Source organism: Sarcophilus harrisii, chromosome 2 (genome assembly GCF_902635505.1).
Source record: "Sarcophilus harrisii chromosome 2, mSarHar1.11, whole genome shotgun sequence".
Taxonomy (NCBI): Eukaryota; Metazoa; Chordata; class Mammalia; order Dasyuromorphia; family Dasyuridae; genus Sarcophilus; species Sarcophilus harrisii.
In genome coordinates this window covers 321,987,648-322,001,340 of record NC_045427.1, presented here as the reverse complement: position 1 = coordinate 322,001,340, position 13,693 = coordinate 321,987,648, and the positions used below count along the sequence as shown (strand labels likewise).

Sequence of the window (13,693 nt, the reverse complement as noted above, 5' to 3'; positions counted from 1 at the left end):
CATGAAAGAAATGTATAAGATTAAGACTTGTTAATATCACACACAGAGTACAGCTGGTTGAAAGAGAAAAGGCAGAGCAAAAAGCAGCCAGCTTGGAGAAAAAGTTGGTGGATGCCACGTACAAATTAGCCTCTTTTATGAATCTGGAAGTGAAAGGACCAGATGATCCCTTTGAGGTTTTAGGGATGAAGGTAAGAGCATTTTATTCATGATGAATTTACAAAGAGGTAATAATTTTAATCTTCTGTGTTTTATCTTTATCCTATTTCTAGTAGACTGAGCAAATGCCCAATGACCCTTAAATTAGTCCATCTTTTCCAAACCAAATCCAGTGTATGTTCCTTAACCATAATTTGGGCCCCTAGGATTTATTCTGTGACATCAAGGGAATTCATCAGATCCTCTAGGAGAAAGCAGTTGAAAAACATCTCTAGGTATTCTCCCACCTTTCAAGCACCTCTGGTAATAAGCAAGTGGTAGAAGGCAAAATCAAAGCCTGGAATGGACTAGAAAAAGCTCCAGAAGTCAGAAGATTTGGACTATAATTTATAGTCTGTGTTTAATTAGTATATCATCTGCCTTAGTCAAGTTCATTCTCATCATGCTTTCCTCATCTAGAATAAAATTCCAGATTCCAGAGTGTCCTGTCTCTGACCCCCGTCGATGTTTTTCTGTTACATGTGATGCTTGCTGATGGTTTTAAATAGGTGCTACTAACTGTTTTAAGGAAAAGTCCATTTATTCCTATACTCTCTGATGTTGGAATCTTTACAAAGTGTTAAAGACATTGGAGCGTCGATGTTCCGGAAAAATTCCCCCTTAGCTCTAAGAGCTTCCTCCATATATATTATCTCCCAAAGATTAACTCCTCCTTCTCGAGGCAAGGATTATGGGTTATCTCCCAGAGTGCTCTCTGGTCCTAAAAACTTCAAGGGAGGTGTGAATTCAGACTAAGCCAGCCCTGAATTCTCCCAAACATGTGAACTCCATTGAGTACTTAGATACTTATGAGCTCTCTAAAGGTGTGAACACAAGCATTGTTTTATCAGTTCCACTTAGTTTCTTGTTTCAAGTTCTGGCCCAAAATATCTCTTTCTAAGATCAAATCAACTCCAATGGCTTAACACTTTGTAAAGATTCCAACACTCTAATTTTTTTTTTTTAATAGCAATGGGTGTTGGATTTTATCAAATGCTTTTTCTGCATCTATTGAGATAATCATATGATTTTTGTTAGTTTGGTTATTGATACAATCAGTTATGCTAATAGTTTTCCTAATATTGAGCCAACCCTGCATTCTTGGTATATATCTTACTTGTTTATGGTATATTATCCTGGGGATGACTCTGTAATCTCTTTGCCAATATTTTATTTATTTATTTATTTTTTATTATAGTAACTTTTTATTGACAGAATCCATGCCAGGGTAATTTTTTTTACAACATTATCCCTTGCACTCACTTCTGTTCCGATTTTTCCCTCCCACCCTCCACCCACTCCCCTAGATGGCAAGCAGTCCTATATATGTTGAATATGTCCTAGTATATCCTAGATACAATGTATGTGTGCAGATCCAAACAGTTTTCTTGTTGCACAGGGAGAATTGGATTCAGAAAGTAGAAATAACCCGGGAAGAAAAACAAAAATGCAAACAGTTTATATTCATTTCCCAGTGTTTTTTCTTTGGGTGTAGCTGCTTCTGTCCATCATTGATCAATTGAGACTGAATTAGGTTTCTTTGTCAAAGAAATCCACTTCCATCAGATTATATCTTCATACAGTATCGTTGTTGATGTATATAATGATCTCTTGGTTCTGCTCATTTCACTTAGCATCAGTTCATGTAAGTCTCTCCAAGCTTCTCTGTATTCGTCTTGCTGGTCATTTCTTACAGAACAATAATATTCCATAACATTCATATACCACAATTTACCCAACCATTCTCCAATTGATGGGCATCCACTCAGTTTCCAGCTTCTAGCCACTACAAACAGGGCTGCCACAAACATTTTGGCACATACTGGTCCCTTTCCCTTCTTTAGTATCTCCTTGGGGTATAAGCCCAGTAGAAACACTGCTGGATCAAAGGGTATGCACAGTTTGATAACTTTTTGGGCATAATTCCAGATTGCTCTCCAGAATGGTTGGATTCGTTCACAGCTCCACCAACAATGTATCAGTGTCCCAGTTTTCCCGCATCCCCTCCAACAATCATCATTATTTTTTCCTGTCATCTTAGCCAATCTGACAGGTGTGTAGTGGTAGCTAATATTTTATTTTAAGATTTTTGCATCGATATCCATTAGGGGAATTGGTCTATCATTTTCTTTCTCTGTTTTCATCCTATGTCTGTGTCATAAAAGGAATTTGGTAGGAGTCCTGCTTTCCTTATTTTTTCAAATAGTTTATATAGTATTAGAGTTAATTGTTCTTTAAATGTTTTGTAGAATTCATAGGAACATATTTTCTTTATAATTATGTGGGATAAAATGTCTAGGCTCTTTCAAGAATTCTTAAATTTTCTCTCAATTTTTTTTCCAGGTAAGTTGTTTTTCCAATGATATATTTCACATTTTCTTCTTTTTCTTTTGTACTTTATTTTCTTGTTTCTTGATTTCTCATGGAGTCATTATCACATTTGCCCACTTCTAATTTTTAAGGAATTATTTTCTTCAGTGAGTTTTTTTTATGTTTTTCATTTGGTCAATTCTGCTTTTTACGTTCTTAAGTGATATATTATTTTTTGTTTCCCTTTTGCCATTTGGCCAATTTTGTTGGGTGTTTTTGGGTAGCCTCTTCTACCAAACTGTTATAGCTAATTCTCTTTTTATAATTTTCTTATATCAGTTTCATTTCTTTTCTCAATTTTCTTTCTACCATTCATCTTATTTCTTGAATTCTTCCTGGAATTCCTGTTGACTGTGGGTCCAATTAGCATTTTTTTTTGAGACTTTATTTGTAACTCTTTTTACATTGTTGTTATCTTGTAAGTTTGTCTTGATCTTCCCTGAACATCATAGTAGCTTTTTGTGCTCGTTATTTTGTTTTCCTTTTTTTTCCTATTTATTTCTTTACCTTGAACTTCATCTTAAAGTTGGGCTTTGCTCACGTAGGGGTAGGGAAATCCAGTGTACAATCTTCAGGTTTCTTCATGCTACTGTTTTCAGAACTAATTCTGAGAGTTTGCAAGCTATTGATGCTTTTAGGGTGGTATTATCCTGGGAGAAGTGTGATCATTAATCTTCTGGTCTGTTCTCCTGAAACTGCAAGTGCTTGTACTCCTCTTAGCTCTGGAACTATGACCAGGGTCCTAGCTGTCTTGTGGCAGATCACACATACTCCTCTTCATCTTAGAAATGCAACCCAGAATTGCTTATGGGTAATAGAGTTGCCTGTTAGTTCCAGCTGTACCCAGGGTCAGGAGAGAGTCTTCTGTGTAGAGTAATAGCTCCCAAAGCTACTGTTGCTATGGATATAATAATGAATGTCTCCTAGGGTGACGATCAAATGAAATATTTTAAAGTGTTTAGCATGGTGTCTGACACATAGAAAGCTCTTGATAAATGCTTGTTTCCTACTTTCCTTTTAGTAATAACCCTTTCAAAAAAAAGTGAACATTAATTGGTAGATATTTTGCTCTACTATGTTGATTTTCTGGGTCTCCTCATTGATAATGATTGAGAACAAAAATATTTCCATTCATATAGTACTTTGAAAGCATTGAACTTTTAAAGTGGTTTTACATTTATTATGTCATTTTACTTTATAAGAAGTATATAAGAGCAATTCTGTGAAGAAGATGGTACAGGTATTTTATTTCTACTTTACAGATGAGGGAAAGTGTGATACATAGAAATTAAAAAATTCGTTTAAGTCAAATAAGAGTGGTCCTGGACTCAAGATTCCTGACTCCTAACCCAGTATTTTTTGCTACTTACTTGTTCTGGCTTCCAATTTGTCATCTAAAAAAATTAAGGGATTAGATTGCATCGTATGTAAGGTCATTCTAGCTCTAAAAATGAAGAGACTATCAATTCTTTATGTATGATCCATCATCTTTTACTCTCAAATTAGAGTCTATGACAATTTTTATATTCAGGAAAAGAGATATAGAACATTCTTCTTTAATCTTAAAGAGAGTAAGTAATAAAATGTGAAATCACTTGGTTTGAAAGTCAGAGATTTAACATATATATTGTCATGTTTAGGATAGTGATGAAGCTTTCCTGTCCAAGAACTTGGAAAGAGAAAACATTCTCATAGACAAAATGAAAAATGGGCAGAAAGTTTGGGATAAATGTCAACATGATTCACTTTACAAGGAAAAGCAAATGTCTATAATAGACCAAACCCCATTTACCTTCAACTGGGAAACTAAAACTACCCAGACCCAGTACCAGAGTTTCATCAATCAACTTGCTACTCTTCTAAGCAACACCCTTATCACTGTACCAGCTACAGAGGAAGCTGTGAGAGAAAGAATACAAGAAATCAGTACTAATGAACAGACTTGGAATTATGTGAGTATGTTGGCAGAAAAGTTATCATTTTACAATTTTCTGGTCACAAGGTTTAAGTTGGTTCTTAATTTAGCAAATGTTTGTGCCCCATTTTAAATTATGAACCCATTTTTGTTGTTGCACTTTTATAATAGGCAAAGGAGTAAAAATCTATAAAGTCAACATTACCATATTTCTAGTTGTTAAAACCCAATAATTCTGTTTATATCACTTCTGAGAGAGATCTCCTAAATTTACTTGAAAATATATCTAGTGAATATATAATAATAATAATCTTAACTTTTTTTCTCTTTAGAACTATCTACTATATAAAAATCCTCAAAATATCAATAAGACTTTTTGATAATTTAACTGGTTGTTCAATTTAATCAGTACAGTTGAACCAAAAGCCTCTATTATCACAGAGATAATACATAACCCTGAAATCATCATAGTAAAACTATGTTTACTTTGGATTGAATGAGTATTACAGATACCTTCTATAAAAATGTTGGTTTTGTCTTGTATTCTAGCTCTGCTCTTTGGGGACAGTTCTTTGGTGTCCTGAAAATGTATTAGATTGTTCCGTTATTATATTTAAATGAAAGTATTCTGTTTTCATACATCAGCTTCCATTCTCTTCTATTCACTTTAACCAATGATCTACACCACAGATTTTCTTGAGGGAATATCTTTCCAGCATAATGAAATCTATATTTCACTTATAATAATCGGACTTGCATATGTGTTTGGCTTTGAAAGGAAGGAGAAAACATGGGTTATAGGGACAAATCCCACTTTTGTCATTTACCTGTAGAAAACGGATGTATTTCAGCAAGAGATACAATTGCTAACTCGGCAGATTGAACAGTTGCATCAGCTTTATCAAGAGGCTGTATGTGATTCATCCCAAACTGAAGAGAAGCATCTGGAGCAAAAGAAATCCCTGAAGCTGTGGGAACAGATAGGTGCCACTGATGACTTCTTTCAAGGAAAATGGGATTTTGACAAGAAGAAAGTAAGACTTTATTGAAATATATGGCAAACAAAAAATATTTTAAAAATTATATTAATACCCTCCATTTTACTCAATGTGCATAAAAATAATTTTATTTTGGGGGCACCTGGATGGCGCAATAGATAGAGCACCAGCCCTGAAGTCAGGAGGACCTGAATACAGATCCAGTCTCAGACACTTAATACTTCCTAGCTGTGAGATCCTAGGCAAGTCATTTAACCCCAATTGTCTCAGAAAAAATTACATTATTTTTTAGCATTCTTGAGAGATTTTATTTTTTGGGGGAGGAGGAGCAATAAACTGAACAATTCTTTTGCTTCTGATTTTGTGCAGAAGTTAAAAAGTCTGTTCTCTTCTTTTCTCATTATATATTTCATTTTTTGAAGTGAGGAAATTAATCATCTTATTTTAAAAGAAGATCCTATAAGAATGATTATCTAAGGGTGGAATTTCAGACATAATAACAATTAGATTGAAGAAGTATTTTTAAGCAGACCCCATTACTGGCAAAATTATGGGCTGGTCAATCACTAAGAGCATTGCCCAATACATTGTCTGATGAGGTTTCTTTCATGGATATTTGGTGAGCTTGCTTTTAGGCATACTCTGAAGAAGAGAGTAGGGGTATCTATTGCTATATACTTAGAAGCATGTTCCTCCAGCATACATATGAGGAATTAATCCCATGAGGCCAAGCACTCTGCACATGCTCCCTAAAAACTAAGCTGTCATTGGTCACTCACGTTACATTGATACTGTTCTCCATGAGCTCACAATCTAATGGGGGACATAGCATGCAAATAACTAACAATGAAGCCACTTTCAACCAAGTCACAAACAGTTGCAAGTCATCCATTTTGCAGTGTTGTTCATGCCATTCACGAGAGGCAGTACAGTATAAAGCAGGATTCAGGATGAGATCTGAATTGAATTCCAGCTCCATTCTTTGGTTATTGGGTGACTTTGAAAAAAAAAAATGCTTCAACTTTTAGGATTTGTTTACCCCTCTATATGATAGAGATGATAAGACCTAACTAATTAAAAGGATTGTAGTGAGGCTTAAATGAGTCAATGGTTCTAAAATGCTTTATAGGTGCCCTGAAAATGGAAAGCGTTAATCTAAGAAAATTTTGTGCCACCAAAAAAAGTATTTACCTTATAGGTAATGCACTAGCAATAAATTTTATGAATTTATTTTTTAAACAGCCTATGTATATAACTAAACATGGTTGCAATTAATGAAAATTAATCTGGAGCAATGTTTTGAAGTTTAGAATCGAAAAATTTTACTTTTACCAGATTAATTTTTTTTCTTTTACTATGGACTTTTATTTGAAGAGCTACTAAAGTTCTGATTTCATTGTGAATGAAAGCTGGCTTATGCTACACTTTAGGAGTGTCAATATATATTCTCTTCCTCTTCCCTCCTGAAACCAACTTAATTCAGCATCAACAAAAACTTCATCAAAAATAATTTCATTGTCCATTTTAATATGGTTACATAAAATGTTTGGACTATTTTTTTCTCATAAGGTAATGTATGTACACTTCTTTGCATACCTTAAAACACTATAGAAATGTCAAGTCTCTTACTCAATCTGATGAGTTTACAGGATGGTAAGCCTTTGTTTGGGGCTGATCCATATTTTATGGAGAGTATGAGTATGCCCACTGGTGAAACTCTACTACCATCTAGTGGTTTGGATTCCCCTCCTTTCTAGAGTATAGCCTGGCATAATAGAAAGAACTTAAATCCTGTTGGCGCTCAGGAAGGGGGTAATGGTAGAAGGGAGGATATTACTCTTCTAGGAATCTATTAATATATCTCTTGAGGCAAAGGCACATGAATTCTTTGGGCTCTCAACCATATGGCTTGAGAAGAAAGCTCTATACTCTAAAGCAAAATAGAGGAGAAGAATTCTCTGGGCAGAATGATTCCACAATCCAGATTTTTATGAAGAAAAGATGATTTCCTAGTTTTGGGGTAGTCTTGATATGGGAAGAAGGTCATACACATGGCAGCAGGGAATCTACACCAAAAATGGGGGAGCAAAAGACCTGAAGCTTTGAACCCTAATATTACCATGTGTCACTTGGCCAATGTAGGTCTGTGTCTTAGAACCCCCTTCCAAAAGAGCAAAGCCCTCAGGTAGTACCATAACTGTGGAGTTAAGCCTGAGTTTTGGGGGGAGTGAAAGAAGAATATTATTATACTTCCTTTCTAGCAATTCCAAGCTTATTTCCTTCCACAGGGAGTTCAAATGACAGGCTTCTTTTTCATGAATCTGGAGAACATTAACAAGCCTGGGGAAAAGGTGGAATTCATCAGAAGGGGAGGAAATTGTAGAGCTTATTTATGGATTCCTGAGAAGCCTTTCTATATTTTCTGAGGAAAGGAACAAAGGTTATCCTGTAACAAAAGTATGCATTTCTTGAGTGCCTTTATCTACATCTGTAGAGAACCAGGTGTCTGTCATATTCAAATATTATGCTAAAATTTCCTTGAAGGTGACATGGGAATAGAAGCAATGTGAGCTAAAGAGAAAATGATTTTTGATGTTCCCTAGATTGAATCTAGTCTTATTTAGGCCCCTGAGAAAGACTCTATTCCTCAGTTCCCCCAGCCTGGAACTTAGTTCCATGAATTTGGGTCTAGTTTGACTCCTTGATTTTGTCTCTGTCATAATGACCACTTCATTTGACCACAGAAGTAATAAAAACATTGCTTCTATTGTTAGATGAAGTAGTTGGAAATTATACCCCATCCCAACCAAATCAAAGGTTGGTTTCATGCTAATGATACCAGTACTTACTGTAATGCCGGAGAAACTGAGGCAGGAGAGAGATTAGAGAGTTTTCAATAGTTTATTAATTGGAGAGTATAATTGACTGGACAGGACTCTCGTCTCAAATTATCCAGTCAGATAGAGATAAAGATATACTGGGACCAAGGAATCCATGTTGGTCCCAGGGCTGTCATCTCAAAGAATGAAGCAAAGCATAAGAGCTGCCCCCTCCTTTAAATAACCCTAGAGACAAAGACCTCCCCAAAAAAGCAGGAAGGTTTCTGTCAGGTTGGAGGGAGACCATAACTCCTAAAAGCCCAGAGACAGGATGTCTGAATACCCAGAGATAAAGATGTCAGTGAGGTATCTTGGAATATTTTAGAGGGATATTGTAAATTCTTGAGGACAGGGGAGGGTCAGGAGTTCTGCTCTCTTGTTTATCTTGCTAGCAATTTATAACCTTAGAGTAAACGGTCCCCAGTCTTAATGGACTAGAGTGGGTTTTTACGACTAAGGGGATTTAACAGAACAGCTAAGGAAACTGAGACAAAGGAAACTAGTTCAGGGGAAACCAAGTCAGAACAGTTAAAGAGAACTGTGGCATAACATTACGTCCCTTTCACAAAAAGAACCAAAAATATTAACAAGAAGAAGTTATAGTTTAGATGGAAATAAATTTTCTGTTATAAATCATTTCACATATATTGTCCAGTCTGATCCTCACAATAACCCTGTGGGATAGGGAATACCAAAATTATGATTTTAGAGATTAGGAAACTGCAGTCTAGGCAGTTGAGAAAAATCTGGAACTCAAACCCCAGACCATCTTATTACTTCTCTAGTACTCTACATAGTTTGCTTCTGAAGTAGATGTAGATTGTATTTGTTAAAGAATTTAACTTTGAGGGGCGCAGCTAGATGATGCCCTAGAGTCAGGAGCACTTGAGTTCAAATCCAACTTCAGACACCACTTCCTAGCTGTGTGACTCTGGGCAAGCCACTCAACCCCCATTACCTCGCCAAAAAAAAAAAAGAAAAAAGGTAACTTTGATTTAAGAAAATGACATACTGATCAACTATGACTTCAATATAAGAATCACAGAAGCATTAAGTATTTTAAGATACACTTAAGGACCAATTCCTTTGTTTTGATGTAGGGAGAAAATCAAAGAGGAAAAAACCAAATGAAGACTTCGCAGACTGAAGAATTTGGCAAGAGGGCCAGGCAATTAGAAAAAGAAAAAAGACAGCAAATACTTTTAAATATTGAGAAGAGCTTGCAGAACTCAACAACTGGAAGACTAGAAGAAAAGGTGGAAAAACTTGAGAAAGAGCTTAGTGAAATGAAATTGTCAAATCACAAGATGAAAACTCAGTTGATGAGAGTCAATGACCTCAAAGTAAGTTGAGATAAGTGAAGTTGTTTCAGAAACTCAATCAGGTTCTTTGTCTCTCAGTATTTCACGAAGCCCTTTATTTCCTTTAAACAAACATGCCCTTTAGCTCTTTGTTTAAAAGAAAATTTCCAAACTATTAATCATTTTGTTGTTTTCTTCTGGACCTTCTTCAAGTTCTCCACTGAGTGTCCCAAGGTCCCCAAATCAACTTCTGCATTAAATTAGATATTACAATTCAATTCAAAGACAGTTGGCACAGTCCATAGAAGGTTAAACTTAGAGTAAACTCTTTGACCATGAAAAAGGCTTCAATCCCCAGTCCCCTTACCTATAAAATGGGGCAACCCCAGATCTACTACTTATCTAATAGTTTTTGTTTTGAAGCTTAAAGTAAATAATAAATACAAAGTTCTAAATGAATGATGGCTGTTACTATACACTTATGGATCAACTAATGACTATTTTGGCAATAGTCTGACCAGACTTTCTCCTTTGGTTTCCTTTGTGTGACTAGCATAGACTTAGACATAGCTGCTTGAAGCTGGGACCTCATTTTATACTTTATATGTTGCTTCACTGTGAGTAGATTCTTAATGACTATTTTTTTGTTTTTCTGTCAGTTATGATATTTGTTCTTGTGGGTAGCTCTTCCTTACTTGTGAACAACTAGGTAAAACAATGGATAGAATCCTGGCCCTAAAATGAGGAAGATGTGAATTCAAATTTAGCCTTAGACAATTGCTAGCTATGTGACCCCAGGCACTAACCTCTATTCCTCCTCAGTTCCTTCAAGTGTAAAATGGAGGTAATAATTCAAACATATTTTCCATAGCTTTTGTGAGGATCAAGTGAGATGTTATTTGTAAAATATTTAGTTCAGTGCTTTACTCCTTAGTAGGTACTTAATTAATACTTGTTCCCTTCCCCTCTTTTATATTTGCCCAGCATTTTGGAGGGAAGATACAAGAACTTGCCTATCAGATAGAGGAGACACAGAATCATAATCATTCTCTCCTCACTCCCCACAGGACAAAACCATTGAAAAGCTTCAGAAATCTTTAAAAAGGGTTGAAACAATTAAAGAGAAGGCAACTAAAAAAGCAGTCAATTTGAAAACAACACTAGATTACACTGAACAAGAAGCCAGAGAGGAAAAAGAGATGGCCTATCAAATGCTGGAAGCTGTCACTAATGAGCTATACACAGTAAAAAGAGCACTTGAAGAAGTAGTAAGAAGAGAAAAACAGGTACTTTTTTGTTCCCTACTTTCTAACAACCATTTTTAAAAAGTAATGTCTAAAGGGTTAGTCAAAATTTAGCATTTTTTTGATTAAGAGTCAGTTTCTGGTGTTGCTTAGGAAGTTATAGTCTTTTTTTGGTCAAGGATTCTTCTTTTTTTATATGACCAAATTTCCTAGAAAACTGTTCTTTTCTAGTATGAAAAGTTTCCATAAAATAGCATTGTATTTTCAAATATGTTTCTTAATATCTAATTCAATGTTTATTAAGCACCTACTGGCAATAATCTGTGCCTCAAAGATTTTTCTTGAAAAAATATAACAACAATGAAATTAAGTCCATTTTATATTAAAATGTTTCATTATACTTTGTGCTTTTTTAATGTCATACAAGGTTTTATTCAGTCCAACAAACATTAACCAAATACTTTATGGAGTCATACTACAAGCTCTATATAGAGCAGTTAGGTGGCAAAGTGGAAAGAATACTGGATCTGAAGTCAGGAAGACTAATCTTCTTGAATTCAAATTTAGTCCCATATATTTATTAGCTATGTGACCCTGGGCAAGTCACTTGACCCTGTTTGTATCAATTTCTTATCTGTAAAGGCTGGAGAAGTAAATGGCAAAGCATACCAATATCTTCACCAAGAAAACCCCAAACAGGATCATGAAGAGTTTGATATGACTGAAGTGACTGAACAACAGTATGATATAACTTGTAGATAGATGAGCAAAAGGTAATTTGAAGACAGAGTATGCATTAACAAATGGGAACAGAAGATGTTTTTCATAGGGGTATAATTTGTGAACCTGAAGATTTTTGAGAACAGGACTGATAGGGATAGTTTCTGGCCTTAGGAAGAGTATTTTGGCATCATGTCAAGGATAGATTGGAGGAGCAACAAAATGGGGGATCCAGGAGATACTTACAGTATTGAAAGTTAGAGATGATGAAGGCAGTGGTTGCATGAATATAGAGAAGAGGATGCAAAAGAAATTTTGAGGCTAGACTCAACAAAACATGACAAAAAATTGAATTATTAGTTGCTTGTATGCTTCATATAGCTTTTCCTAAATTGTAAACTCCATGAGGACAGGAACTGTACAGGAATTTCAAAAGTCTAAGAGTAGTTTTAAGGTGCTGAAGCTTATTCTTGCTAATTCAAGTCCAAAAGACTCATGATAGAAAATGCTATCCACCTACAGAGAAAAAACAGATAGAGTCTGAATGCAAATCTAACCATACTGTTTTTCATTTTCTTTCTTTTGTATGTATATGGTCATCTTTTAAAATTTACCAATATAGTAATATTTTTTCATGATTAAACATGATTTACAACATGCCTTTTTCATTACTGAACATGTATATATATCAAATTGCTCACAATTTCAGGAAGGGGGAAAGAAAAGGAAAAAGGGAGGAAAAAAGGAGAAAATTTAGAACTCAAAATTTTAAAAAAATGAAAGTTGAAAATTGTCTTATAGTTAGAGGGAAATAAATCCCTCTATTTTTGTCCTCCTGCATTTTTGATTTCCTTCACAGGTTAATTGTACACTATTTCAAAGTCCGATTTTTTTTTGTACAGCAAAATAACTGTATGGACATGTATACATATATTGTATTTAACATATACTTTAACATATTTAACATGTATTGGTCAACTTGCCATCTGGGGGACGGGGTGGGAAGAAGGAGGGGAAAAATTGGAACAAAAGGTTTTGCAATTGTCAATGCTGAAAAATTACCCATACATATATCTTGTAAATAAAAAGCTATAATAAAAAATAATTAGAGGGAAATAAAAGATTATTTTAAAAAATATATTGAAACATTAGTTATTTTTATTATTTAAGTTCAAATATGCTTTAAGGCTTTTGAGACAGACTACATTTACTCTAGTAAAAAACTCTACCATTGGGCTAAGAGCATAGATGCCTGATAAATTTTGAATTAAATATTAAGAAATATTTTTGAAAATACAATGTCATTTTATCCAGACTTCATATCAGAAAGGAACACTTTTCTTAAAAAACTGTTTTAAAAACCTGGTTTGAGGTTCTGTTACCATTACTCATGAAAGAGTATATATATTATAGCTGTCTTAAATAAGTAAATGTCAAAAATCCTGTGCACTGATGCTACTTTTTCTTTTTCTTTTTTGTATGTGTGACTTTTTCCCTCTTGTAGCTCATGGATTTTAGAGAATCTATTATGAAGATGATGGGCTTTAACATCAAAATTCCAGACAAGGAAATTATTAATCAACTCAAGCCTATCATACAAGCATATGAAATTTCTTTAATTACGTCTAGCAGCAGATCAAAAGTTGGTGATTGTAAGACTGGCCATGAGAATGAATGACACAAAAGATATTCGGCTTTTTTTTCTTCTTCACTGCAACCAACTAGACTTAAAATCATAGACTGTTTTCTCTAGTGGTTTGAATATAAGACCTGTAGAAGATGGCTAGAGAATAAATAAAATTTGTTTGGCATTTTCATTTATCTATTCTGCAATGTTTGTTCCTTGATTTTTTCCTCTTTCTTATTTCACCCTAATTCTTGACTTGTCGTCTGTAATTTATTTGAGATAGTCTGAACCTGAGATTTTATCAGTGTGAGAACTCTACTAATACATATGAGCAATTCAGTAATTTATAGTATTGGCTTAGGTTTATTTTTTAACTTGTAACTTATTGTCTTAATAAGTTACTTGGGATGCAGATAGGCTAAATGGCAAACCCAGAATAAC

General features: G+C 34.6%; 1 protein-coding gene across 2 annotated transcripts in view; it reads left to right on the top strand.

Moving 5' to 3' along the window:
- The window catches only part of LOC100926270 (coiled-coil domain-containing protein 170), a 33,462-nt gene extending 20,016 nt beyond the window's left edge, over positions 1-13,446 (top strand). For both annotated transcript variants that reach the window (XM_003759163.4, XM_031952702.1), the window contains exons 6-11: positions 47-191; positions 4,209-4,520; positions 5,317-5,517; positions 9,461-9,703; positions 10,729-10,947; positions 13,130-13,446. In XM_003759163.4, the coding sequence (XP_003759211.2) occupies positions 47-191; positions 4,209-4,520; positions 5,317-5,517; positions 9,461-9,703; positions 10,729-10,947; positions 13,130-13,303 (1,294 nt within the window). In that variant the 3' untranslated portion in view covers positions 13,304-13,446. The remainder of the gene's footprint in view (positions 1-46; positions 192-4,208; positions 4,521-5,316; positions 5,518-9,460; positions 9,704-10,728; positions 10,948-13,129) is intronic.
- The last annotated feature ends 247 nt before the right edge of the window (positions 13,447-13,693 follow it).